Raw genomic sequence first — 27,445 nt, 5'->3', positions numbered from 1 at the left:
TTTACAAGCCAACCCATAAGGTCTGATTTTGTCGAAAAGAATTTCATCATAAAATCAAATAGATTGTGGAAGGTGAACAAAAAGTTTAAGTACAATTTTCGATTGTAAACATTTTATGAAAGATTGCAACAATTTAATTAATTTGATATTGACACTTCATAAAAGAATCAGAGAAGATATCTTTAGACATACAAATAAAATATTTCTTATTCATACATTGATTAAATGATATCTACACATTTTGCCGGCAACACACTAAAACAATTGATCATAATCAAAATATTATAGTAAACTTAAAAAGCACATGCGTAATAATAATAAATAAGCTCTCAATACTTTCTTTTCTCCTTGAGACTTATTTTGACAATACTACGTATGATACTCGTATCATTATTCAATCATTACCGCTATTAAGTCACAATAAACCAATAATAATCAGCTTATCTCTGAAGCTTAGAGCTTATGTGCGAACTTATATATTTGATATTGATATAATAATTATTCTATTGTCACATTTGTCATAATAAACCAAAACTATTTAGTATTATAAAATACTAAGTTATAAAAAAGCTCTTCGCTCAAAATAATGCAAAAGAAGGTAAAATAATGATTAGTTAGACCTTCGAATGCTTAGTAGTAGAAGATTAAGGCAAGAAGACTCACAACTTCATATTCGCTAGTAAATTATGCCTCAAGTTGAAGACGGTAGACCGAGGACCGATTCATTCAGTTTGGACGTGGTTCTAGTTCGTATTGGACAATTCGGAAAATTACAAATATTAATTTATATCTTGATATGTATTCCGATTCTGTTAAATTCCTTCCAAGCTGTTTCGTATATTTTTGTTGCGAGTACAGTTGTCCATAGGTGTGATTTTAATTTCTTCTAAAAAAACAGTGAACTAAAAAGTGAATATTTTTGTTTCTTTGAAGATGTCAAATTCCGGAATGTGATAAGCCCAATAGTACATACCAAGAGTCTTGGATTGATTTCGCGATTCCGAAAAAACTCAATGGTGATTTGGACAATTGTCGGCGATATGTGTCTGTTAACAAAAACCTTGACCCTTGCTCTGCGGATGCTTTTCATCAGAGCCCGATAGAGGAATGTGGCACGGACCTCATATTTCGGGACAAGGAAGTGACCATTTCCAATGATGTACCTAATAGTTCAAATGGATTTTAAGGAGAATAGTTTTTTTATTTTCTAATGAACGTCTTCTATATAGTTTGACATATTTTGCTCGGATGAATGGAAACTAGCAATGGTTGGTACGATCAACAATGTGGGGATGTTTATTGGGATACCCCTTGGTGGATATTTTGCTGACAGGTGGGTTTTTAAATGAGGATAAGCAATCAATCAATTTGTCAAGTGTGAATGATAACAGAAAGCTTTCAGCTATTAACTGATCATGTATTTTTAAACGTTATCGTCTTTTCGTGTAGATATGGACGTAAAAATATTTTGGCAATCTTTGGGTTTCTAAGTGCTGTCACGGGAGTAGCTCAATGCTTTACAACGGACTTTTTTACCTTCATGTTCTTTGGACTGCTCACTAATCTATTCGGTTCTTCGATCTATTCGATAGTCTTCGTTCTTGGACTGGAAATGGTTAGCCCGAAGCTTCAACTGATAGGCTGTACTATTATGACTATAGTCTATGCCATAGGACAAACAGTATTTGGTCTTGTTGCCAAATACTTCCTCAATTGGCGTCTCATACAAATGATCTTCTTTATTCCAGCATTATTTCAAATTTTCTTCCTCTTCATTATTCCCGAAAGTGCCCGATGGCTTTTGTCCCAAGGCGAAGAAGATAGAGCCGTTAAGGTTGTTCAAAAACTAGCTAAATCCAATAATCGCAAGCTATCGCAACCGACATTGGACAAACTTGTTCTAACTTATCGCTATAAATTGGAAGAATCGAATGAGGGAAAATTTCCAATCAAGGAAACTTTCCAGATTTTATTTTGGCGAATTGTCAATTGCTGTCTTTGTTGGTTCACAAATGTCCTGCTCTACTATGGACTGAATGTGAATATGGTCCTTCTGGGAGGAAATAAATACGATAACTTTATGTTGGTGTCATTGATTGAAATTCCTGGAATTTTGCTGCCATTTTGGACAATGAATCGTTTTGGAAGACGGTATTCCCTCTTTGGATTTATGATTTTAAGTGGAATTTGTATTGCAGCGACAGTTTTTGTTCGGTCAGGTGAGATTTCTAAAGAAGAACTGAAATTGGAAAAGAAGTTAATTTACAAATCTTGGGTTTGTAGAGCTTTTTTATGTTCAAGTGGCACTGCTTCTGCTTGGAAAGATGTCAGTTGGTGCTTCCTTTCAAGTATTGTATTTCTTCACTTCGGAAATATTTCCAACAAATGTTCGAAATAGTCTTCTATCGTTCTGTTCAATGGTTGGACGTTTGGGATCGATGGTTGCTCCTCAAACACCAGTTATGGCAAGTTTACAAATATTTTTTAGTATCGAATCAAATTTATTTTGGATTGTTGTTAATATTTAAAGGCTAAATACCATGAATCAGCACCTGCAATACTTTTTTCTGCATGTGCTCTCCTATCGGGATTCTTGGCCTTCTTATTTCCTGAAACAAATGATACAGTACTCCCGTCAACCTTGAAGGAAGCTGAAAAGATTGGTCAAAAGAAGGAACTGGAAGCTGACGCTGAAATCCAACTATTAAAGACAATTTCTTGAGAATTTACACAAATAAAACAAAATCAAGAAATTGTTAGTTTTAAGCTTTATATTTAATAAATTACAAGTACAAGTAATCTTGGTTTGTTTAATTTATAGGTTAAAGGTATGACTGGCACGCTCAGAAACGTGTGCTGTGATCTTATCTTTGAATTTTTTTTGTCTATATGTACAAGAAAAGTTAAGGAAAATTTTTATCTTTTTTAAGCTAATTAAACTACTAACCTTGACTATTATTATAATTTTAAGTCTTAACCAAATATTCCAAAAATAATCATATTTTCTTTTGGAAAACATTGCACTCTAAACTTAAAATCTTGTTTACTTGTGCAACCTTATCATTAAACCTACCAAAGTGATAACAAGAATTTATCATAACATATCTTCAAAAGCATCTCAATTATCAGAAGAATCTTTACAGAATCTAAAAATATATAAAACAATAAATCTTCTGCTGACAAGTTTGAATAGCTAGATAGCCTGTAAAACCATCATAGCTTCTACGGCTGCTTAAAAAAAAAACGCCTTGTCTTGAAAGGTGTGCAAATAGATATCTAGAGATGAAGATAATGATAAGGTTAGGTACCAAGATTGTATTCAAACTTCTTAAATGAATAACGACAATGGCTTCGGATGGAAACAGTTGTTGCGGGAAAGATTCAACAGAAGAATCTTCACATCCATTTGGCGTGGATGATATTTTGGTGAAGATTGGACAATTTGGAACGTTTCAACGATTCATTTATGTCTTCATATTTAGCATAGTTATATTCAATGCAATAATATCGGTGGGATTTGCTTTTACAGCCAGTACAGTCGTTTATAGGTGGGTTTTTAAAGTTATCTAAGAAATTTATATCGAACTAAAAATTTTGTGTTTAAGGTGTCGAATTCCAGAATGTGACGGTTCAGAAAATACTTACGAACAGCCATGGACAAAGTTCTCTATACCGAAAGCACCTAATGGCAAGCTTGATAAGTGTCATCGATATGAGACGTTTAATGCAACTAATGGACAGAATTTTTGTAATGCTTCAGAGAACTTTGATCAGGAATCCGAAATGCACTGTGGAAATGATTTCATATTCCGGGACAAGGAATATACCATTTCAAATGACGTAAGTTTGAATCTTTCTCAAGAAATTAAGTAATTTAAGTAAACATTTATTTTTTAGTTCAAGATCTTTTGTGCAGACGAATGGAAACTCGCCATGGTTGGGACAATCAATAATGTGGGACAATTTGTTGGGATTCCATTGGGTGGATATTTGTCTGACAAGTAAAAATATATCAGTGGAAGGAAGTACTTAACTGATCAGAAAAATATTCTCCCTTATTCCAGATATGGTCGTTGTGTTGTATTAACATATGGAGCGTTTATCAGTGCAGTTTTAGGAAGCGTGCGCTCTTTTGCACCAAATTACTACATTTTTGTGGTATTAGGATTTTTCGACAATTTCTTCGGTGCCACTCTCTATCCAACTGTTTTCATTCTTGGCCTTGAACTTGTTGGGCCTAAGGTTCGAGTAATTGCATGCTCTCTGATATCAATGTGTGGAGGAATTGGAGGTTTCTTGCTTGCTTTGACAGCTAAAAACTTCCACAATTGGCGAATGATTGAGCGAGTATTTTACCTTCCCGCCCTCGGATTCATAGCTCTACCATGGATAATGCCAGAAAGTTTTCGATGGTTGCTTTCTCAGGGAGAGGAGGAGCGAGCTGTTGAAGTTCTTCGGAAAACCGCCAGAATCAATAAACGCAAATTATCCGAATCGAGTGTTGAAAAATTGCTTGAAGCCAATAGACAAAGTCTTGGAGGTGTTGAAACAAAAAGTAGCGGATTTCCTATTGGTGATGCTTTCAAAATATTTCCCTGGCGAATTATCAATTGTTCATTGTGCTGGTTCACTAACGTTATGGTGTTCTTTGGATTGAATTTGAATTTGGCCTTTCTCGGTGGAAATAAATACAACAGTTTTATGTTTGTAACTTTGATCGAGATACCCGGGATGTTGTTGCCATTTTTGACCATGGATCGATATGGAAGACGAAGTTCGTTGTTTGGATTCATGTTGTTAAGTGGAATTTGTATTATTGCAATGACTTATGTGGATTCAGGTAAGGAAAATCATATAACATCACAAAATTTCGACACATTATTGACATTTTTATTACTCTAGAATATGTTAGCCTTCAATTGGTCCTCTATCTTCTCGGAAAGATGACTATTTCTGCATCATTTCAAACTCTGTACTTTTTCACATCGGAAATATTTCCCACAAGCGTTCGAAACAGTCTGTTGTCATTTTGTTCGATGGTTGGACGATTCGGTTCGATGGCAGCACCGCTAACCCCATTGATGGTAGGTTTCTTGAATTGTGTTCATTATATTTTAAAAATAAATTGTGATGTATAATTCCTCCAGGCCAACTACTATGCATCAGCACCTCAAATTCTATTTGCCAGCTGTGCTATTCTATCAGGATCAATGGCTCTGTTTCTTCCGGAAACAAAAGATATAGTTCTACCAACAACTTTGGAGGAAGCTCAAAAGATTGGACAAAAAGAAACCAATGTTGAACCTGAAACCGAAGAAAAACTCTTGGAGTCAAAAGTTTAGATTGATTTTAATAAATTTATATGAAATTTTATTGTTTTTGTTAGTGATTTTATTTAAGACATGTTTAGGACGTTATCAATAAGTTTTTACAAAGTTAGATTTAACAAAAGTTTAAAATGAACGCAGAACTTAAATATCAGACAATAAAGAAAAGTACTGGAGGGCGCTAGGAAACGACACCTCGGTGGTCCTAGGTTCAATGAAAGAAAAATCCCTATGTACGCCTCCTCGCGGTAGAGAGCGGTTAACGCTAACGCACAATGGGGACCAAATGGCTGCCGGTATCCGCAAACAAACCAGCATTGCTGGTCAGGGAACGTAGTACTAAAAGCGCCCTAAGATTGGAGGAACTGCATATGGCAGTCAACGGTATGAAAGTCTGTACTCATAGTGGGCCGCTGCAAAAGGCGTCTTTTTGCCATAGTGGGCGGCCTATTGAATGTATTGTTTTATGAAATATGACAACGAACGGTAATTATTCCCCAAGAGGTAACCCAGTTTGCGGCATCTTTCATACAACAATGACAATCGTGATGCTATCAATAATGAATCAGAAACAAGATTAGGAAATCCTTCAGATTCAACAAAACGGACTTTCAGCTACAAAACAAGGACCGCCAGGCAGGTACAAGCAGGTAGAGCGTGAAATGCTTCGGCATAAAATCAGCATTCTGGGAGTGAGTGAAACCAAATGAAAAGGCAGAGCTGAATATACTGAAGAATCGGGCCAAACGCGAATGTTGTACTCTGGCGAAGAGGAGGCAGACAGAGGTCCAGGACTCAACTGTGTGGGCATCACGTTGACTAAAGAAGATACCAAAATTCTTTATCCTAGAAACCAATTTCGGCGAGGAATTTAACGGCGAGGTTTAGAAAATCAGAAAATCAGAAAAGTCACCATTATTCAATGCTACTTTAGTGGACGAAAAGACCTTTTTTATACTCATCTGAATTCGGTGCACAACGGTGCTCCAGGGGGCGATATCATTATCATCATGGGGGACTTTAATGCCTAAATTGGTTCTGATAACGTAGGCATTGAACGAGTTTTGGGTAAGCATGCCTCAGGTCAACGTTACAAAATAACTTGGGAACCTCCTGATGGTCGAACCAAAAATCAAATCGATCACTTCATTATACAGCAGAAATGGAGGAAGTCACTGTGCGATGTTCATAACGAAAGAAAGGCTGATGCAGGTAGTGACCATCACTTGCTGCTGGGTTTGCTTCGCTTGAGAACAGCTGCTGTACAGCGACGCTAAGAGGGTATAGCAAGGAGACCAAGATTCAACACAAGCGGTTCTAAAAGACCCTAACGTACGCCGTAATTTCGTCACCACACTCGGTGACAAACCATCGAACATACAAAATGCTGGCTTATTGGTAGATGCTTTGTGGGGTCAATACTGAAACTATACTCAAATAGACAAGAGCTAGAGATTATTGAATATCCCAAGACATCTGATAGGACAAAATCACATATCGAAGACTACTTTAAATTAGAATCAATTCAGAAAGTGATGCTCAGCGGAAATTGTTTCTACAAAACGAGTAAAGAGCATCTCGTAAGACAGTGCAACGGTGTATGAGACATGACAAGAGGGCAAGGTTGAAAAAACTTGCGGAACATGCTGCAGGAAGAGGGGACCCAAGGGAGCTTTATAAAATCACTAAGGACATTGTCGAACAGCGTAGTAGCACTAACACTAACCATCCCGTGTTAGATTTGAACAGCAACCTTTAAGTGACGATAGAAGATCAGCTACAAAGATGGAAGGAGCACTTTTGTGCGCTCCTAAATGATGACCACAATGCAGAATTGAAACCACAATTGAACAACATGCGAAGATCGTCTAGGGTATTGACACCAGTCCCCCAACAAGTGCAGAGATAAGTAATGCGATACATCTTCTAAAGAAAAACAAAGCAGCTGGACTTGATGGTATTCCCGCAGAATTCCTAAAAGCAGACACTGAGACAGCTTCCCATATTTTGCGTAAACTCGTGCAGGTTGTCTAGGTGAGTGAAACTTACCCAAGGGACTGGAGGGATGAAGTTATTGTAAAGTTACCAAAGAACGGAAACCTCAAAAACTAACAGTACAATAAACAAAGCCCATAGTGCATTTGGGATTCTTTCTCCTGTGTGAAGCTCTAGCAAAATATCGCTGAGCACCAAGTTGAAACTCTTCGAATCTAACGTTAAATCAGTGCTGTTATACGCTTCTGAAACATGGAAATGCTCTGTCAACATCTCGAGCAGACTACAAGCTTTCGTTAACCGTTCTCTGCGCTCTATTCTGAAGATCCGGTGGCCACAAACCATTTCTAAAGTTGGAATAGGACCGGACAAAACAAATTGGACGTAAACATCATGCAAGGGAAATGGCGTTGGATTGGCCATATACTGAGGAAACCGGACGACAATATAGCAAAACAATCGATCCATGGAATCCCCAGGGTAATAGACGCGTTGAAAGACCAAAGACAACTTGGAGTTCATCAATTTTGAAGGAGGCTCGGTCTCAAGGTATTCAATCGTATCCACAGCTGAGGTCAGTTGCAGTGAATCGGAATAGGTGGAAGGATCTTGTTGCTGCCCTATTCTCGAGGAGGAGTTAAAGCGCTGTTGTACTTGCAGCTGGACAACATATACAAACTTGTAAGATGCTTTGTAGGTTAGAAAAGATTTATAATTAAAAAGCCGTCACACTAAAGCAATACTGGTTATTTTTGAAAATAAGTAGAAGAGTAAATTGAAGAAAGAAACATACATTTCTTCAAGTATAAAATGTAGAGGCCTCAATTCTGTTTTTTAATATCCCACTATAGTATTTTTTATTGGATCTTTAACTTCAAAACGCAGATTTCCTGAAAATAATACAAAAAAAAGTTCAGAGTGTGGGATAAGCAAAACGAGATTAAGGCTGCCAATCTGAATAATTAGGTTTCAGAGGAAAAATAAGTTCTTAAAACAGAAAGTAAAGCAACATAGTTAAGTTCTGTAGGGAAAGTACTTTCGTTATAACACAGAACGGTATAAACACTAAGTTCTTAAGATCATTTAAGAAAAGAATCATTCTTTAATATTTATGTTTATAATCTTAGTTAACATGTTCGAAAAATAATATTCCAGTTATTAAAACATCCAAAACCTTTTGCAATAAATCTTTTTCGCTGACAAATTTCAACACCAAGCTCATAAATTTAAATTAAAAAAAATGCAAATAAACATTTAACGTTAAAAAGATTTCTATTATTTTTTTAAAATGCATAAAGATAAGATGGCTTCCGATGAAAAAAGTTGTTGCACGAAAGATTCAACAGAATCTTCACATCCATTTGGCGTGGATGATATTTTGAAAAGTATTGGAGAGTTTGGAAAGTTTCAGCGCTTAATATACCTATGCATTTTCTGTATCGTGATATTCGCCTCAATAATATCGCAGGGATTTATTTTTACCGCTAGCAGTGTCATTTATAGGTATGTGATATTTAAAGTCTATATTTTTGAATCAATAATTTGTTTTAAGGTGTCGAATTTTAGAATGTGACGTATTAGAAAATTCATATGAAAAATCATGGACGAAGTTTTCTATACCAAAAACTACGAGTGGTCAGCTCGATAAGTGTCATCGGTATAAGTCGTCTAATTTAACTACTGGATACGGACAGAATGTTTGTAATGCTGAAAACTTTGATCAAGGCTTTGATGCTAATTGTGGTGAAGATTTCATTTTCCGGGACAAAGAAGTAACCATCTCGAATGATGTAAGTTTGAATATTTCTAAAGAAACTGACTTAAACTGAGTATTGGTTCATTTTTCAGTTCAAAATCTTTTGTTCAGACGAATGGAAACTCGCTATGGTTGGAACTACCAATAATTTAGGAAAGTTTTTTGGAATCCCTTTGGGTGGATATGTTTCTGATAGGTTAAGTTCTTAAGACACAGTGTGTGAAAAATTATTTTCATTATTGATTATTATTTCTTTCAGGTACGGCCGACGTTTTGTATTGAAGTATGGATCATTAATTAGTGCCGTTTTGGGAAGTGTCCAATCCTTTTCACCAAACTACTACATTTTCGTCATATTAGGATTTCTTGATAATTTATTCGGTTCCATTCTCTACACGACTGTCTATATTCTTGGCTTAGAAATTGTTGGCCCAAGAGTCCGAGTCCTAACTTGCTCTCTAATTTCAATGTGTGGAGGAATCGGGGGTTTTCTGCTTGCTTTGACAGCCAAAAACTTTCGTAATTGGCGTTTGATTCAGCGAATATTTTACTTCCCTGCTTTTGGATTTATAGCACTACCATGGATAATACCAGAAAGTTTTCGATGGTTACTTTCTCAGGGAGAAGAAGTAAAAGCTGTGGAAGTTCTTAAAACAATTGCAAGAACTAACAAACGCAAACTTTCCGAATCGTGTGTTGAAAAATTGCTCAAAAGTAATAGAAAAAGTCTAGCGGATATCAAAACCAAAAGTATTGGTTTTCCCATTGGTGATGCTTTTAAAATATTTCCCTGGCGAATAATAAATTGTTCACTGTGCTGGTTCTCAAACGTTATAGTGTATTTTGGATTGAACTTGAATGTAGCTTTACTCGGTGGAAACAAATACAACAGTTACATGTTCGTGAGTTTGATTGAGATCCCCGGAATGTTATTGCCATTTCTGACCATGGATCGATATGGAAGACGAAGATCTTTATTTGGATTCATGGTCTTCAGTGGAATTTGTATTATTGCAATGACTTACGTGAACTCAGGTGAAAAAATAAGGATGGAATTTAAAATTTTGAAAACCTTCTAAAATATTTTATTCTAGAATTTGTCAATCTTAAACTGGTGCTGTATCTTCTCGGAAAGATGACTATCTCTGCATCATTTCAGACTCTGTACTTTTTCACATCGGAAATATTCCCAACTAGTGTTCGAAATAGTCTGTTGTCATTTTGTTCGATGGTTGGAAGATTAGGCTCTATGGCAGCACCACTTACACCGTTGATGGTAAGTTAACTAAACAACAATCATTATAATCAAGATGAAATCTTGGTATTGTATTCCTTCCAGTCAAACTACTATGCATCAGCACCTCAAATTCTATTTGCCAGCTGTGCTATTTTGTCGGGATCAATGGCTCTATTTCTTCCGGAAACGAAAAATAGTGTTTTACCAACGACTTTGGAAGAAGCCAAAAAGATTGGACAAAAAGAAACGAATATTGAACAAGAAACCGAAGAAAAACTCTTGGAGGCAAAAGCTTAAAATAATTTCTAATTTTGAATTTTATGTATAATTTTGTTCCTTATTGCATTTACAATTATTTATTGATTAAGTTAGCAACAAAATGTTGTACAAATTGTATCAAAAATGAAAAATATTGTAAGACTTTCTGAGAAGCTTACAATATTTTATTTAGTTAGGTACGTTATTCTCGTTATGTTAAAATTAGAAGTCTTAATCCAAAAGTTCGCGACTATCTATAAGAATATTCCTCATAAAACGTTTAGGAAAAATTCAGTCTTTTAAGCTTATTTATAACCTTAGACAATCTTTTCAAAAAAAAAATCTTATTTTCATTCAGAAAGCGTTGCACTCTAAAGTTTCTTATCAAGTAACATATCTTCTAAACATCCCCAATACCAAGAGCAGCTTTGCAAATGCAGATTATAAAACAATAAATCTCGCTGACAAATTTGAATATCTAACTCGTAAAAGTATTAATTTCTCCAGTTTAAGATTTGTCTTTGTTGTTTAAATATAATTTCTTTAGAAAAAAGTGCAAAATAAATATTTCAAGGAGATAAAAATGTTACTAAGTTTGTACTTGATTTTTTTTCCTCAAATGAATAAAGATAAGATGGCTTCAGATGGAAACAGTTGTTGCACGAAAGATTCAACAGAATCTTCACATCCATTTGGTGTGGATGATATTTTGGTGAAGATTGGACAGTTTGGAAAGTTTCAGCGGCTCATATATCCATGTATATTTTGTATGGTTATCTTCACTTCGGTAATATCGCTGGGATTTGCTTTCACCGCTAGTAGAGTCGTTTATAGGTGTGTCATACTTATAATTCAATTGTGCATCTAAATTAAAATGTTGGTTAAGGTGTCGAATTCCAGAATGTGACGGATTGGAGAATTCATATGAAAAATCATGGACAGAGTTTTCTATACCAAAAACTCTTAGTGGCCAGCTCGACAAGTGTCATCGGTATAGATCGTCTAATTCATCGAGTGGACAGAATTCTTGCAATTTGGAAAGCTTTGATCGAGTTGCCGAAACAAATTGTGGTGAAGATTTCATATTCCGAGACCGAGAAATTACAATATCGAATGATGTAAGTTTGAATATTTATGAAAAAACTGATTTTAACTAAGAATTGCATCGTTTTGCAGTTCAAAATCTTTTGCTCAGACGAATGGAAACTCGCTATGGTTGGGACTATCAATAATGTTGGAAAGTTCTTCGGAATATTCTTGGGCGGATTTATTTCTGACAGGTTAAGTTCTTGGAATACAGTTTGGGAATAATTCTATTTGACTATTTGGATTTTTCCCCGCAGATATGGTCGACGTTTTGTCTTGACGTATGGATCATTAATGAGTGCCGTTTTGGGAAGTGTCCGATCCTTCTCACCAAACTACTACGTTTTTGTCACGTTAGGATTTCTTGACAATTTATTCGGTGCTACTCTCTACCCTACAGTGTTCATTCTGGGTCTCGAAATTGTGGGCCCAAAAGTTCGAGTAGTTGCAGGTACTTCGATACCTTTTTGTGGGGGCATTGGGGGATTTCTACTTGCTTTGGCAGCTAAGAACTTTCAAAATTGGAGATGGATTGAGCGAGTTTTTTATTTTCCTGCCTTGGGGTTTATAGTACTTCCATGGATAATGCCAGAAAGTTTTCGATGGTTACTTTCTCAGGGCGAGGAAAAGAGAGCAGTTGAAATTCTTCAAAAGGCGGCAAGGATCAACAAACGTAAACTTTCCGATGTCAGTATTGAAAAATTGCTTCAGTCAAATAGACAAAGCCTAGCGAGTGCGGGTTCGGACACTAAAAATAGCAAATTTCCCATTGTTGAAGCATTCAAGGTATTTCCTTGGCGTATAGTTATTTGTTTACTATGTTGGTTCACAAACGTCATGGTATTCTATGGATTGAACCTGAACTTGGATTTTCTCGGTGGAAATAAATATAACAGTTTTATGTTTGTGAGTTTGATTGAAATCCCAGGAATTCTGCTGCCATTTTTGACCATGGATCGCTTCGGTAGACGAAGATCATTATTTGGATACATGTTCTTTAGCGGAATCTTTATTCTCGCAATGAATTATGTGAATTCAGGTAAGAAGAACATGGATAGTGATTGAATATGATATAAAATTATGCTTTCTATCTTAGAATTTGTGAGTCTTCAATTGGCGTTGTATCTACTTGGTAAAATGACCATTACTGCGTCATACCAAACTTTGTACTTCTTCACTTCGGAAATATTTCCAACTAGCGTTCGAAATAGTCTGTTGTCATTTTGTTCGATGATTGGAAGATTTGGTTCAATGGTGGCACCATTAACTCCTCTTTTGGTAAATTAAAATGGAATTATAAAAAAATTTGTGAAGATAAAATTTATTAATGCAATTAATTCAAACAGGCAAATTACTACGCATCGGCACCAGCGATTCTTTTTGCAAGCTGTGCAATTTTGTTCAGTTCAATGGCTTTGCTTCTTCCAGAAACAAGAGATATGGTATTACCAACAACATTACAAGAAGCTCAAAATATTGGACAAAAAGAAATCAATGCTGAATTAGATGCAGAAGAAGAACTTTTGGAGACTACGACTTAGATTAATTTGATAAACAAGTTTAATGTTTAATTTTTTGTATTGATTTTATTTTTGTACGATTATTTTACATACAATTTAATAATGTTTCCAAGAATTACGTTTACGAAATAGTGTAACATGCCATAAATGAGCAAACATTGTGCGTCAAAAATAAACACATTTATACAATTCTGGTCCGTTGAGAAATTATTTTAAAACTGAGTTGAAGATAGTTCCTGTGATCAAGAAAGAACATATTCTGTTAAAGAACAAGACTTTCATTAATCAGAGAACTTCGAGAAAGTTATCAATGGAAAATAAAGATTAGGTTGCGTTTAAAGAAGCAGCTAAAATAATCCAGAAAAAGAAACCTGGTGTTTCTTACATACATTTTGTGAAACCTAATGGTGAAAGTTCTGATTCTGGCGTCTTCAAAATATTGCCTTCTAAAAGGACAAAAGCACAAAATGTATCTAATTTGTGGATCGATATCGAGAATCCAGCGCATCCAACAAACAAGCAACTTGCTCCATCTAATAAATTCTGAAAGCAGCTCTTCAACTCACTTGGAATAATATCTGCTGAATTCTCATATTTTTCCCAAACCCAGCTGCCAATTCCTCCCACTTTCCAAGATCAAACAAGGTTCACTTTCGATGTGACGATGCTTTTCAGGAACAGCTTGGGTAGCCTTCCTTGTTCCAACTCCAAAACATTGATTACATAATCTAAATGCAATTTAAAAACGTCCAAAAACGATTGTTTTTTTCGATTTTCTAAGTTAACTGACAGATTCCAAAGACTGCAATGGTTTTCGAGATGGTTAATAATTCGCTGCATTCTTTTTACATTGTTTGCCAGAAAAACGATGTCGTCAGCAAATAACAGACATGGCGTTCGTCCAACTAAGGTGTCGATGTATCCTCCATAAAATGCTTTAAACTTGTTAAAAAAGATGCTACGAATTTAAAATGTATAAACTTTTAAGTTGGAATTCCAGCTTATAACTTTAAGTTAGCATTGATTGGATCAAATTGGCTGAAGAATACTGTCGTGAGGGATTTCATTCCTAGAGATTGAGCAAAAAACGAACAATTTGTGAAAATTCCAGGACAGAGGGAAGTAGATCAGGGACAAGGAGTGATTACTTATTAACTTAAGGTGGCGCTACAGTCCTGTGTGAACTAGGGCCTTACCCAACAAACTTCTCCATCTAGCTCGGTCCCTAGCTAGATGTCTCCAGTTTCGCGCTCCAAGTTGGGTGAGGTCACCTTCCACTTGTGCACGCCACCTGATCCGCGGTCTTCCTCTACTGCGCTGTCCTGTGGGTGCGGATTCGAAGACTTTCCGGGCCGGAGCATTGGTTTCCATGCGTTATACGTGACCCAGCCATCTTAGTCGTTGGACTTTTACTCTTCTTGCTAAGTCTACGTCGCTGTACAGCCCGTACAGTTCGTCGTTCCATCTTCTCCTCCAGTCCCGTTCGATGCATTCGGGACCGTAGATCACACGAAGAACTTTTCTCTCGAAGCGACCCAAGGTGCTTTCATCCGCTTTTGCCATGGTCCATGCTTCTGCACCGTATAGCAGGACGGGGATGATAAGGGTCTTATATAGCAACACTTTGGTCCCTCGAGAGAGGACATTACCACTCAATTGATTTCTTAGTCCAAAGAAACAGCGGTTAGCAAGAGTTATTCTGCGTTTGATCTCAGCGCTGGTGTTGTTTTCTGCGTTTACAGCGGAGCCTAGGTAGACGAAGTCCCTGACTACCTCAAAGTTACGTCTGTCGATTGTGACGTTTTGACCAAAACGTCGGTGTTGTATGTCCTTTCTAGACGACAGCATGTACTTTGTTTTGCCCTCATTAACCGTTAAACCCATTTTTGCCGCCTCTGCTTCAATACCCACAAAAGCCCCAATGACATCACGCTGAGTTCTTCCGATTATGTCAATGTCATCAGCATATGCCAGTAATTGGACAGACTTTTGAAAGATTGTGCCTCTAGTGTTGAAGTGTGAGCTCTGCACTATTCTTTCAAGCACGATGTTAAAAAAAATCGCATGACAGCGCATCACCTTGTCTAAAACCTTTTTTGACATCAAAAGATTCTGTTAAGTTGTTTCCAACCTTTATGGAGCAGCGTGAATTCTCCATGGTCATCCTGCACAAACGGACGAGTTTGGCAGGGATGCCAAAACTAGACATGGCTCTATACAGTTCGTCCCTGTAGATGCTGTCATATGCGGCCTTGAAATCGATGAAAAGATGGTGGGTGTCGATTTGGTGCTCTTGAGTTTTTTCCAGGATCTGCCGTAATGTGAATATTTGATCAACTGTGGACTTTCCTGGTCTAAAACCACACTGATAAGAACCTATCAGATTGTTGACGATGGTCCTTAGACGTTCACATATTACGACAGTAGTGATTTTATAGGCGATTTCAAGGGTCTCCTTTTTTCAGGATCTGGCAAACAATACTGAGGTTCCATTCATCGGGCATGTTTTCTTCCGACCATATCTTACAGATTCTCAGCATTGACTGCGGTTCCACTATGATGTTTCCACTTTCGTCTTTGCAGCCTTCGGTTCTAGGTTTATGTACCTGTGAATTTCGTTTCACCTGTTTATAAAGGTTTCGAACCTCATTCCTGCTTTTATACCTCTCAACATCTTCGACCGCACGCTTCTCATACCCTCTCTTTTTCCTTCTGAAAAGTCGGCGTTCCTCTCGCCTCTTCTGCTCATAGAGCTCATAAGCAGCACTCGTCCTTTTATGCAGCGCCGCTTTGCGTGCCTGTTGTTTGGCTGCATTTGCCTGCCGACATTCCTCATCAAACCAGGGGTTCCTTGTTGGTGGCTGTTTGAAACCCAGCGCATCAGAGGCGGCTTCTCTGATTGCATCTTGGCAATGTTGCCACTGGTTTTCGATACATTGTGTTGGCGGCAGAGAACTTCGAGAAAGGTTACTTGTCACTCGGTCGGAAAAGAATTTGGCGATCTCTGGCGATTGTAGCCGTTCGACGTTGTATCTTCTCCCAGCACCTCCCTGTTTTGCCTTGGATCTGGAACCTGGCTACAACGAGGTAGTGGTCCGAGTCGATGTTAGCTCCTCGGAAAGTTCGTACATCCATAATGCTGGAAGCGTGTCTGGCGTCGATCGCAATATGGTCAATCTGGTTGACGGTAGATTGATCTGGAGAAGTCCAAGTTCCTTTGTGAATGTTGAGGTGTGGAAAACGCGTACTGGCTACCATGACGTTTCGCCCTTCAGCAAAATCTATGAGCCTGAATCCATTGTCGGAAGTGTTGTCGTGCAGGCTGTTCTTCCCGATTATTCCACCAAAGATGTCTTCCCTTCCTAGCTTGGCATTAAAATCGCCCAGGACTATTTTAATATCATAGCTAGGACACTGCTCATATGTTTTGTCTAAGAGCTCGAAGAACATATCTTTGGTGTTGTCGTCTTTCTCTTCTGTGGGGGCGTGGTTAAGGAGTGATTGCATTAATTTAAACAGCAATGAATTTTCAATGTATTACCAAAACATGGGCGGAATAAGAAGAAAACTCAAAGACCTCTTTGCTATTGTTGATTCGTCTGAATATGATATTTTTGCGTTTGTGGAAACATGGTTATTTAACGAAATAAGTAACGAGGAGATATTGGATGCGTCAGAATTTTCATTATTTCATCGAGATCTTTCATCGAAGAGTTTACTGGGAACATACATATGATACTAGATTTTTATATATTAAGATATTATTCTATTCATATTATATTATATTGCACCTTATTATATTAAAATATTGTATATTATATTGTATTAAGCTATAAAACGAAATCTGTGGATGTACGATCGTAGATTGAAGTAAATATATTCCTCCTCCAAAAGCTTCCACGATATCATCGATGAATAAAATAAAGAGTAATGTGCTCAATACACAACTTTGTTTGACACTCATTTCCATTGCGAAGTCTTCTGAAATTAGTTCACCATCCCAAACATACGAGACGTCACTTTCCTACATCGCTTTTAAGACATTCACAACTTTGCTTAAAATCAAATTTTATACAGATTATAGAAAAGTTCTTCACGTGCTATGGAATCAAAAGCAGCGCGAAAATCAACAAAGTAAGCATACATTTTCTTGTTCCTTCTTTTGTAACTCTCCGCAATATTAATCAACAAGAATAATTTTGATGAAGTTGACAGGTTCCGCCTAGAGCTCGCTTAAAACTCATTAAGAGTTCTTTTTTTTCAATCAACTGCGTCAATCTATTAACCATCAGAGCCCTGAATAATTTTATCGAGGTATTCAAGAATGTAATACCACTGTGATTCTCTGGGTTGTTTAAAGATCCTCTTTTAGATAGTGGATATATTATTACTTTTTTAAAGTCCTGCGGAATGTTTGTTGTTTCGAATATTCTATTGAATTCATTGGCTCATGCAGACATAAATTCGATCGTACAATTCTTGTAGAATTAAATTGATCATCTCCCGAAGTTTTTCCTGCTTTGGAATTTTCAATCACATTCATCACTTCTAAAGATGTAAACGGTGAATCAAGAAGCTCGTTCGTGAGGAAAATAGCTGCATACTGTGAAAGTGGCGAAAACCGCGGGGTTCCGAAACTTGTAATCCCTTTTTGCAGCTGCATACAATTTCTTGAAAACAGAAGAGTTGAATTTTCTCAGAAGTTGTAAAAGTGATGATTTCTTTCTTCCTTTAAGGCACTCTGTATCAAACCATTTTTGTTTAAATTTGGTCTAATAATTGGATAAACAGCTAGCTGGTACCGAATCTCTAAATTGTTGGGTAAGGTTTTCCATTTGCAGTGGGTTGTTTTATGCCATCAAAGTTCCATGTTTATATTCTTTTGAATATAACAATTTGTATCAAAAGTTTCTTCAGACTTTAATACAGAAGAAAAAATCTCTAAAGGCATGTGGTCCGAAAAGTTTTCGTAGCTACCTTCAAATTTCTGAAGAATTATACTCCAAGTCCCAGATGTAAAACAGTAGTCTATGTCTGAACAGTAGACCGGGGCGATTTCCAAAATTTTGCAAAATCAAAATTATACCCCCAGCAAAAGTTGCATATGGTCTTAAATCTAATTTTAAGATTTTTTTTATTTTTTATTTCCACCGCTATGGGTCGCGCAACGCAAAATAAAAACGTTCGATTTCATGATATTTTTTTTTGTTTTTATTTTTTTTTTATTTTTTTTCAGCGTCAAAGCTGTTAAATCTATACAAAAAATTACGGTTCCATTTTTACTACAAACTTTTTGGAATATCGGTGAACCTTAATTTTTTGTAATTTAAAAATGCTTAGGTATATATTTTATTCGGCCCTTCTAAACAAATTCTGTTAGTAAATTAAATAATTTAAAATTGACCATTCATTAATTCAAATAAATGTTTAAGAAATTAGTAGGCTCTGCATTGTGTGCAAATTTTAAACCAAATTATTTAATTTTGTGTCTCTGTTTGGTTCTTCAACGTTTGTTTGCCTAGTGTTTTGTTCAAGACATTTTTATATTGTTTTAAATAAAATACTTTATTTGTTAAAAGGTAAGTTAGTAAATGTAACATTGTCTACAAAGAACGCCAAACTGGAGAAAATTTAATAAACTTTTTTTTATTATCTTTTTTTCATTAATAAACCAAAGTGAAATGGAAACGCGTTCCCAAAACAAAGCCTGTCAAATATTTGGAATGGGACAAGCAATGTCGACGCGTAATCGACTTACAAAGATATTGCGCTTCATCTTACTTTTCCAGAAAACTGAGAAATTTCATCGAAAAAGCGGATATCACTTACAGCTGCAAGAGTGATGGAAATGTATGACTTGTCTTCAATTCCGACAGTTAGTAAGTTCTGTGTTGAAAAAGCCATTATAAAATTCAACGAAAGAAGAACTAGTCTTCTTAAAACGCCCAAGGGTAGATGAGTGCCCGGAGTTTTTGAACTTAAAATGGATAAATTGAAAAGAGACGGAGAAAAACGGTTTAATATAGCTGCTTGTAATTGCAGTGAAAATAGAGTTTGTCGATGCCCTAAGGAAAAAAAATGCCAGTATAAGAAAGTTCGTTTTTGAAAGACCAAAGGTCTCAAAGAAAAATGGTTATCGGGAATATCGATGTTGCGGAATCCACCAGGCTTCAAAAGTCACTTAAAAGAAAATTTCCATGCACCAGCCTTTCATCTTCAAGCACACTTGAAATTTCGACCAACGCACACGCACACACAGATAACAACGAACAAGAATATATCTTTTCCGATGCCGATGAAGACATTGATACTGAAGCTTCAACAAGGTTACTAAAACGGAGTGAATCCTCCAGTGCTTTTCTTGGCCCAAATGCAAAATACCTATTTAATGTAACGAAGATGGCAGACAGATTCAAAATATCGGACAGAGCAACTGCAACACTTGTTACAGCGGTCTTTCATGATTATGGTCTAATAAATGATACAGATCAGTCAAACATAATCGATAGAAGTAGAATTCGAAGGGAAGGGACAAAATCAAGATCACAACAAATAGGTGCGTTTGAGGTGGACTATTTAGGTCTTTATATTGACTGCCGCAAGGACGTTACAAAAAATGCACAAGGCTTTTCTACTCAAGAACATATTGTCCTGTTAACAGAACCTGACTCGCGATGTCTCGGGCATGTTACACCACCAAATGGAAAATCAGAAACCATAGCAAATACTATACTTAATTTTTTTACAGAATCTAAAGTTTCAACAAATAATTTAAAGCTTATTGGGTGCGAATGGTACTAACGTTAACACCGAAATAAGAAATGGAACCATCTGAAAAATCGAAACAAAAATTAAACGACCTTTGCAATGGTCAATTTGCTTCCTCCACGCCAACGAATTACCATTACGACACCGTTTCGAAAAATTGTATGGAAAAACATCTGGTCCAAACACATATCCTGGTGATATTGATAAGGATCTTAAGAACTGCCGGAATCTAACCGTGGCTGATTACAAAACCATTTAAGTAAACCTACCTGATATATCTTTACAATGCCTGAGTTCAGACCAAAAATATCTGTATGAAATTTGTGTGACCATTAGTAATGGTATCAAACAAGGACCAAATTTTTCGAGGAATCCTGGAGCAATGGTCCATTCAAGATGGTTGACGACAGCTAACCGCATTTTAAAAGTCTATTTTTCTAAACAACACCCAGAAGAGCCATTACAACATATAGTTAAGTTTATTTGCCAAGTTTATGCAGTGATGTGGTTTGAAATCAAATCCAAGTCGTCATTTGTCTACGGTGCGAAACATTTTCATAAGGCCATTGAACTAACAAGATATTTGAGATGATCTGAAAAGAGTAGTCGACCCAGTTTTCGCTCGCAATGGATACTTCGGACATTGTGAAAATATTTTACTAGCCATGCTGCTGGGCGCATTCTAAAAGCAAGGGCATTAATCATTAATGTTGAAAATCCGAGACAGTTTGAACTTCCAAATTTCAATTTTGAAGCCTCTAAATATTTTGAACTTATTGATTGGTGGCAGATTGAGAAAAGTCGTTTAACTGAACCTCCGTTGGTTATGGAAGAGCTTTGGGATATTGTCAGCCAAACCGACGGTAACAAATCAAATTTGTTGTCAAGTTTCCCATGCCGCAGCCAAGGCTTCTCAAACAGTTTGCGGATTCATCAACAGAGATGGATTGATAAAGAACAATCGCGAAAAGAACTTCCAAATGTTGAAACCAAAAAAGATTATATAAAATAAACTATTGTTGGTATTCAAAATAAAAAAAAACTTAAACGAGAAAATCTGTTTTATTATAATTTTTTTAATACATCGTGGATCGTTATTTGTATTTTTCGCTTGGTGTTATTTTTCAATTCAACTTGCAATTTCGAAAAACAAGAGTTGGGTTCGAAGCAAATATATTTGGTTTTGGCCGAAACCTACATCGAAAACTCAAGTTTTCCCATACATTTTTGGTAAACCACAAGTTTTATATAAAACCTCTCGAAAACTTCAAAGTTGAACTAAACAAACAAACCTTTCGAAACATTCAGCGCTCAAATTAATGTAAACAAAACAGCTGATGGCTGCTGTCAAAACAAATATTTTATTTTGAAATAAATTTGGTCGTGGTAATTAATATTATTTATACAATTTCCTTACAAAATAAGAATTATTGCTTTTTTTTTATTTACAGAATATGGAAGAGAAAAAAAGGAAACTTTGGGGAGCTGCGTGGCAACAAAAAAAACGTCGAAAATAAAATCCCCGGTGGCAATTTGCGGCACTGGCGGTTCTTTTATGATCCTCCCGAGTTTCAAACGGTCTTTGTTAAGCGAGGAACCGGAATTCACTATGGCTACTGGCGTTACGACCCCAAGCACGAGGAAGACTTGTTCATAGTTCGTAATAACGTTTCCAAGGGATACGTCTTCGAACTTGTCGCCACAAATATGATGGACTCTTTCGCTTATTACCTGGAGAAAGACTTTCCGGTAACTCCGTTCAATTATACAAGTGTTTGGGAGATATGAGAAAGGCGATAAGTTAATTTGTGGAGGGATAAGTATGAAAGAAAATCTCGTTGTTCCAGTAAATAAAACCACAACAGTGGACTATCACAACTTGATGGTAAGCGATGCTTACATCAAGAAGATCCTCTGTTCTTGAGACAAGTTAGGCGAATCCTCAAAGAAAGAAACCAAAGAGATAGCGATGGAGAAATTGGAGCCCATCATAACAGCTTCAGTGATCGCTCTGGATTTGGTAAGAATCTTTAACTAGGAATTGACCTTTTCTGGTCCGGCTCTTCTCGAACCCTCCTATAAGTTGCTCCGACGGCCGCAATAAATTGCGATCCTGAAGGGACATTTGGCCAGCAGAAGTAATAGTCATAAGCTCAGTATTTTGAATTGAATTTGTTTTAAATAAAATTAATTTTTAATGTAACAGTTTTGTTTGTTGTTCATTCTATGATATATTTTTTTACACAATTAGCTTCTCCGTAGTAAATTGTTGGGACCAGTTAAAGTAAATAATGAGGATAGCTGCAACCAAGCGAGCTTGTAGTTCTTGTTGGTTCATTTCGTAAGCCCATTCAACTCGTCACCAGAACTCAGTTTGAATTGGTTAGAATTCATGAAAATGTGTAAATGTTTGGTGTGAAGGACTTTCGAGTTTTCTTAATTTTTTTGCCGAAAACCCGGTTTTGAGTTTGGTGTGAAGAGGCTATAAGAATTACAATAGCTTCCATTCAAAATTCTTGCATCGAAAGACAGCGGAAGTATTCTCTAAAAACTTTCCACCCTTTCCCATTTACCGAATCTACACCTTGCTAGGTGATCCCGTGGGTTCCATTCTTGAAATGACAAACCAAACTAAATCCAATAAGTAGATGCCTCTAATCTTCGGACAAATTTTGTACATATGTACGTCATGCATCCGATTATGACTGAGTTCACTGCACTCGTATTTTTGAAATTTACTTTATTTTACCAAGCGGCAACACTGGAATATATAGAAGTACAGGGCTTAAATAAGACGTTGATAGATAAAGAAGCATAGCAAATATTGCTAAAAAGAGCATTTATCTGTGATTAAAAAGCAAATACATACATAAAAATAAGATTGAATGTAGTCATGGATGTCACATTCAAAAAAAATTATTTTTTCTAAGAAAATAAAACTTGAAATACCAAATAAAATTTAATAATGAAACTCCCAAAACACTACGAAACAGTTACAATTTAATTTTTATGATTGTTTTATTTACTCTTCAAAACTCATCTTTCATCAGAATTTATATTTGTATCTCCTTATGAATACAAACAGAAATCTTCTAAGCTTAAAGATTATAAAACTATAAATCTTCTCGTTAGTTTACACAACTCCTGTCAAAATTTATCAGCTTCCTATAATGTAGAAGTCTTAGAGAAAGATATGGAAATAATAAGTTAGTAACGTGTTGGTACTAAAATGTCTTCGAATGAAAACGGTTGTGTTACTGACAAAAAAGAATCCATTCCAACGGAATCACGACCGTTTGGTTTGGATGATATTTTGGTAAAAATTGGAGAGTTTGGAAAGTTTCAATTTCGATTTGTTGTGGTTATAATATTTTTAATTGCATTTCATACCATTGTAAAATATGGATTTATTTTTACTGCAAGTACAGTAGTTTATAGGTGCGTATCCGTACTCCTAATTTTTTGCTGTTCAAATGTTTGAATTGATCGAAAATTTATATTCAGGTGTCGGGTACCAGAATGTGACGGAACAGAAAATTTCTACCAACAACCATGGACTGACTTTACAATACCAAAAACTGCTAGTGGTCAGCTCGAGAAGTGTCAAAGATTCAAGACATTCAATTCAACCAATACCAGTTCAGAGAATGTCTGTTATGCAACAAACTATGATCAAGAATCAAGAACAGGTTGTGGCACTGATTTTATATTCCGTGATAAGGAAGTCACCATTGCACATGACGTACGTAATTTTGGCCTTACAGATATTTAGAAAAGACTATTTTTAGTAAATTTGAATTTTTTGAAGTTTAAAGTATTTTGTTCGGACGAATGGAAACTTGCGATCGTTGGCTCGACCAATAATTTGGGACAAGTTATTGGAATACCTTTGGGCGGATATATTTCGGACAGGTTTTGAAAAGAAGTCAATTTGGGAATTTGATCTTTAGTAATATTTTTCTTTTTTTGTTCAAGGTATGGTCGTAGTAAAGTCTTGGCATGTGCTGCTCTCGCCAGTGCCATCATCGGAGTCGTCCGATCTTTCTCAATAAATTTGTATATGTTCGCTTTTCTCGGATGTTTGGACAACGTATTCGGATCAACTATCTACGGAACGGCATTCGTTCTGGCCATGGAATTTATCGGTCCGAATGTCCGATCATATACTGGTACCTTGTTACCTATGTTTGGAGGAATATCACGCTTTCTCCTAGGCCTGGCTGCTAAAAACTTCCTCAATTGGCGTTTGATTGAGAGGATTTTGTACATTCCAGCCTTAGGATTTATAGCACTGCCTTGGATACTTCCCGAAAGCGTTCGATGGCTGTTGTCCCATGAGAAAGAAGAGGAAGCTACGAAAATTCTTCGAAGAGCTGCGAAGATCAACAAACGCAAACTTTCCGATGCCAGTATTGAAAAATTACTTCAAGCCAATAGGAAAACCATATCAGGTGTCGAAACGAATAAGTCTCAACTTGTCGAAGCATTCAAAGTATTTCCCTGGCGAATAATGAACTGTTCGTTTTGTTGGTTCTCAACTATTTTCATTTTTATGGGATTGAGCTTGAATTTGTCACTGCTTGGCCGAAACCGATACAACAGTTTTATGTACTTGGGTTTGATTGAAATCCCAGGAACTTTGTTGCCACCGATGACGATAAATCGTTTCGGAAGAAAGTATTCGTTATGTGGATTTATGTTTTTGACAGGAATTTTTATTACTGCAATGACGTTTGTTCCTTCTGGTACGTACTAGAAATTAAATACATAGTTTTAAAAAGTCACCTTTTTCGAAAAAATTATAATTTTCATAGATTCTGGTACAACACGATTGGTGTTGTATCTTCTTGGGAAGATGTTCATCACTGGAGTATTTCAAATAATTTACATTTTCACATCGGAAGTATTTCCAACTAGCGCTCGAAATTCTTTATTAGCGTTTTGTTCGATGTTTGGACGATTTGGATCGATGATAGCTCCACAAACTCCACTAATGGTAAGTTTACTGAAAAAGTGTTGTTACAAGTTATTGATGGTTTTTATTTAAAGGCAAAATATTATGCATCAGCACCGGGAATTCTTTTTGCAAGCAGTGCTTTTCTGTCGGGTTCGTTGGTCCTATTCCTTCCCGAAACAAACAACGTTGTGTTGCCAACAACGCTTAAGGATGCTGAAAATATTGGACAAAAAGAGATCAAAATTCAACCTGATACAGAAACAGAAGCACAAGAAACGCTATTGACGTCAAAAGCTGAGAAATAGTTAACAACGATAAAAAAAATGTATTAGTGGAAAAATACAAATTTTAAATATTTAAGTAAGCAAGCTTAAAAGTAGTAAGATTTGTCATCGCTCATCTCAAAAAAAGTGATTTGATATATTAGTCTTTCTACTGAAACATTATCTTATGTATTTATATGTATTTACTATTTATATAAGAAACATTCCAAATTAAATTACAGAAAAGATAAAAGATAAGTGAAAATATACAAAAATAACTGACTAACAACCTTAAGGTGTTTCTACACTTAAACTTTGTTCATAAAATAGTGAGTAAATGATTGTGAGTTAATAAATAAATTAGTAAATAACGTGTTGCAATAAAATAAATAAATAGGAAAAATTTACAATTAAATTATTTTCGTAACGTAAATAAATTGTTTTGAATTTACAGTACTTGAAGTTTATATTATTTGATTTATTGTTTAAGGTCGACTTAATGAATGAATGAAAATTCTTCATATCAATGTTTTCGTAATAACCCAAAATCTACATAAAAAAGACCATGAGAATGGTTGTCATTAGTTAGCTCTAATATTTGACAGTAGTTAGCTCTTTTAAATAAGCTTACTTGTTTAAAGAAACAGTCAGTGGTTAGCAAGAGTTGTTATTCGTTTTATCTCAGCGCTGGTGTTGTTTTCTGCTTTCATAGCGGAGCCTAGGTAGACGAAGTCCTTAGTTACCTCAAAGTTACGTCAAACGATGGTGACGTTTAGACCGAGACGTCTGTGTTGTACTCGTAAGTCCTTTCTTGATGGCAGCATGTACTTTGTCTTACCCTCATTAACCGTTAAACCAATTTTTGCCGCCTTTTTGCCAACGAAAGGTAAAATTAAGACAAGGAAAGATTAATTTGTTTCCAACCTTTATGGGGCTGCCCGAATTATCCATGGTCTGGTCATCCTGCACAAACAGATGAGTTTGGCAGGGATGCCAAAACTAGACATTGCTCTATACAGCTCGTCCCTGCAGATTCTGCCACATGCGGCCTTAGGTTAGGTTAGGTTAAAGTGGCTGTCCAAGATGGAAACGGGCACACTTAGGCCAGTTTAACTGCCCATTGTGATACCACATGAATCTTGAGGCTTCCTCCTTTGCTCAATGGAATCAGTTTAAGTCCCTTACGAAACGTGAGAGGCTGATTATGCTGATGTGATTTAGATCGTTAAAGAAGAATTCTCCTAGGTAATTCTTGCGATTCCGAGCCACAGCAGAACATGTGCAGAGAAAGTAAAGAACTGTTTCTTCCTCTTCCTCGTCCATACAGCTTCTGCAAAAGCCATTTGAGTGGAGTGCTTTCCTATTAGACAGTGTCCGGTTATGACACCTATTATTGATTTTATATGCGATCTGCTTAGAGATAGAAAGTACCTTGAACGTTTTAAATCTAGTGTTGGCCAGATGTTTTTTGTGACCTGACACGTGGTGATGTTGTTCAACCTAGTACCTGCCCTCCTCACAGCGTCTTGGTATGCCTTTCCTGGCGAGTTCATCTGCCTTACAGTTACCTGGAATGTCTCTATGGCCCGGCACCCAGCAAAGGTGAATATTTCCCATTATCCTCACACTGAAATCGTCATTGTGGGCGATTTCAATGTACACAATTCTTCTTGGCTTCGTTATTCTGGCCAGTCAATAATGGAAGGAAGGTATGTTGAGATCTTTGCTGAGTTAAATCAATTACTCAGCTAGTCGCTGAGCCAACTCGAATCCCTGACGTTGAAGGTCAATCCGCCAACACCCTAGACTTGTTTCTTACCTCTGACCCTAATAAATACACAATCAGTGTATTACCGCCTCTAGGTACATCAGACCATTGTATCGTATCTGCAAAATTCTCATGTCTAAAAAACTGAGTTAAAGAAAAAACTCCTATGAGAACCGTTTGGCAATATGAGAAAGCCAACTAGGACGGTCTCAATGAATTCTTCAGGAACTTTAATTAGTCACTATGCTTTCTCGGTAGCGCAGATATGGTTACAAATTTAATTCTTTGTGGAATGAGAAATTTTATCCCGAACAGGGTAAAATCTATCAAACCCAAAGAGAACTCATGGTTTGATTCGAGCTGTAAAGAGGTTATTAGGATCAGAGATGTAAGTATCCGTTGTTACAAAGCCAACCCGACTGAGGAAAACCGGAATAAGCTCAAACAAGGTAGTAAGACATGTAATGGTCATATTCGTCGAACCAAATTTTTGCATGATCAGAAATTAAG

At 36.4% G+C, this 27,445-nt stretch overlaps 5 protein-coding genes across 5 annotated transcripts; all 5 read left to right on the top strand.

Annotated features, from left to right (window-relative positions):
• Positions 1-186: 186 nt before the first annotated feature.
• LOC129940125 (organic cation transporter protein-like) lies at positions 187-2,799 on the top strand. Its single transcript, XM_056048376.1, has 6 exons — positions 187-868; positions 934-1,159; positions 1,230-1,333; positions 1,450-2,219; positions 2,284-2,465; positions 2,531-2,799. Exons 1-6 carry the CDS (start codon positions 687-689, stop codon positions 2,720-2,722), a joined length of 1,656 nt encoding a protein of 551 aa, XP_055904351.1. The 5' UTR covers positions 187-686; the 3' UTR covers positions 2,723-2,799.
• Positions 2,800-3,315: 516 nt separating this feature from the next.
• Positions 3,316-5,342, top strand: LOC129952018 (solute carrier family 22 member 3-like). Its single transcript, XM_056064443.1, has 6 exons — positions 3,316-3,548; positions 3,606-3,840; positions 3,898-4,001; positions 4,065-4,840; positions 4,903-5,084; positions 5,148-5,342. The coding sequence occupies exons 1-6, from the start codon at positions 3,346-3,348 to the stop codon at positions 5,340-5,342; spliced, it is 1,695 nt and encodes a 564-aa protein (XP_055920418.1). The 5' UTR covers positions 3,316-3,345.
• Positions 5,343-7,726: 2,384 nt separating this feature from the next.
• LOC129952012 (solute carrier family 22 member 3-like) lies at positions 7,727-10,612 on the top strand. Its single transcript, XM_056064431.1, has 8 exons — positions 7,727-7,871; positions 8,621-8,825; positions 8,875-9,112; positions 9,171-9,274; positions 9,338-9,792; positions 9,916-10,113; positions 10,173-10,354; positions 10,418-10,612. Exons 1-8 carry the CDS (start codon positions 7,727-7,729, stop codon positions 10,610-10,612), a joined length of 1,722 nt encoding a protein of 573 aa, XP_055920406.1.
• A 595-nt stretch (positions 10,613-11,207) lies between these two features.
• On the top strand, positions 11,208-13,349 carry LOC129952002 (solute carrier family 22 member 3-like). Its single transcript, XM_056064418.1, has 6 exons — positions 11,208-11,407; positions 11,460-11,691; positions 11,750-11,853; positions 11,917-12,698; positions 12,756-12,937; positions 13,006-13,349. Exons 1-6 carry the CDS (start codon positions 11,208-11,210, stop codon positions 13,198-13,200), a joined length of 1,695 nt encoding a protein of 564 aa, XP_055920393.1. The 3' UTR covers positions 13,201-13,349.
• Positions 13,350-23,156: 9,807 nt separating this feature from the next.
• LOC129939877 (solute carrier family 22 member 3-like) lies at positions 23,157-25,623 on the top strand. Its single transcript, XM_056048056.1, has 6 exons — positions 23,157-23,385; positions 23,452-23,689; positions 23,756-23,859; positions 23,923-24,692; positions 24,762-24,943; positions 24,997-25,623. Exons 1-6 carry the CDS (start codon positions 23,177-23,179, stop codon positions 25,207-25,209), a joined length of 1,716 nt encoding a protein of 571 aa, XP_055904031.1. The 5' UTR covers positions 23,157-23,176; the 3' UTR covers positions 25,210-25,623.
• Positions 25,624-27,445: the final 1,822 nt, after the last annotated feature.

The sequence above is a fragment of the Eupeodes corollae genome, chromosome 1 (assembly GCF_945859685.1).
Source record: "Eupeodes corollae chromosome 1, idEupCoro1.1, whole genome shotgun sequence".
NCBI lineage: Eukaryota > Metazoa > Arthropoda > Insecta > Diptera > Syrphidae > Eupeodes > Eupeodes corollae.
This window is presented reverse-complemented; position numbering and strand designations above follow the sequence as displayed.

Bases quoted from the DNA above. Each gene is read 5' to 3' on its own strand.
- LOC129940125 (XM_056048376.1), top strand. From the start codon at position 687: ATGCCTCAAGTTGAAGACGGTAGACCGAGGACCGATTCATTCAGTTTG. The intron at 1,160-1,229 runs GTACCTAATAGT...TCTTCTATATAG, and splicing joins AAGTGACCATTTCCAATGAT to TTTGACATATTTTGCTCGGA. The intron at 1,334-1,449 runs GTGGGTTTTTAA...CTTTTCGTGTAG, and splicing joins GGTGGATATTTTGCTGACAG to ATATGGACGTAAAAATATTT.
- LOC129952018 (XM_056064443.1), top strand. From the start codon at position 3,346: ATGGCTTCGGATGGAAACAGTTGTTGCGGGAAAGATTCAACAGAAGAA. The intron at 4,841-4,902 runs GTAAGGAAAATC...TTATTACTCTAG, and splicing joins AATGACTTATGTGGATTCAG to AATATGTTAGCCTTCAATTG. The intron at 5,085-5,147 runs GTAGGTTTCTTG...TAATTCCTCCAG, and splicing joins CACCGCTAACCCCATTGATG to GCCAACTACTATGCATCAGC.
- LOC129952012 (XM_056064431.1), top strand. From the start codon at position 7,727: ATGGCGTTGGATTGGCCATATACTGAGGAAACCGGACGACAATATAGC. The intron at 7,872-8,620 runs GTATTCAATCGT...AAATGCATAAAG, and splicing joins GAAGGAGGCTCGGTCTCAAG to ATAAGATGGCTTCCGATGAA. The intron at 10,355-10,417 runs GTAAGTTAACTA...TATTCCTTCCAG, and splicing joins CACCACTTACACCGTTGATG to TCAAACTACTATGCATCAGC.
- LOC129952002 (XM_056064418.1), top strand. From the start codon at position 11,208: ATGGCTTCAGATGGAAACAGTTGTTGCACGAAAGATTCAACAGAATCT. The intron at 11,408-11,459 runs GTGTGTCATACT...ATGTTGGTTAAG, and splicing joins GCTAGTAGAGTCGTTTATAG to GTGTCGAATTCCAGAATGTG. The intron at 11,854-11,916 runs GTTAAGTTCTTG...TTTTCCCCGCAG, and splicing joins GGCGGATTTATTTCTGACAG to ATATGGTCGACGTTTTGTCT.
- LOC129939877 (XM_056048056.1), top strand. From the start codon at position 23,177: ATGTCTTCGAATGAAAACGGTTGTGTTACTGACAAAAAAGAATCCATT. The intron at 23,690-23,755 runs GTACGTAATTTT...AATTTTTTGAAG, and splicing joins AAGTCACCATTGCACATGAC to TTTAAAGTATTTTGTTCGGA. The intron at 24,693-24,761 runs GTACGTACTAGA...TAATTTTCATAG, and splicing joins AATGACGTTTGTTCCTTCTG to ATTCTGGTACAACACGATTG.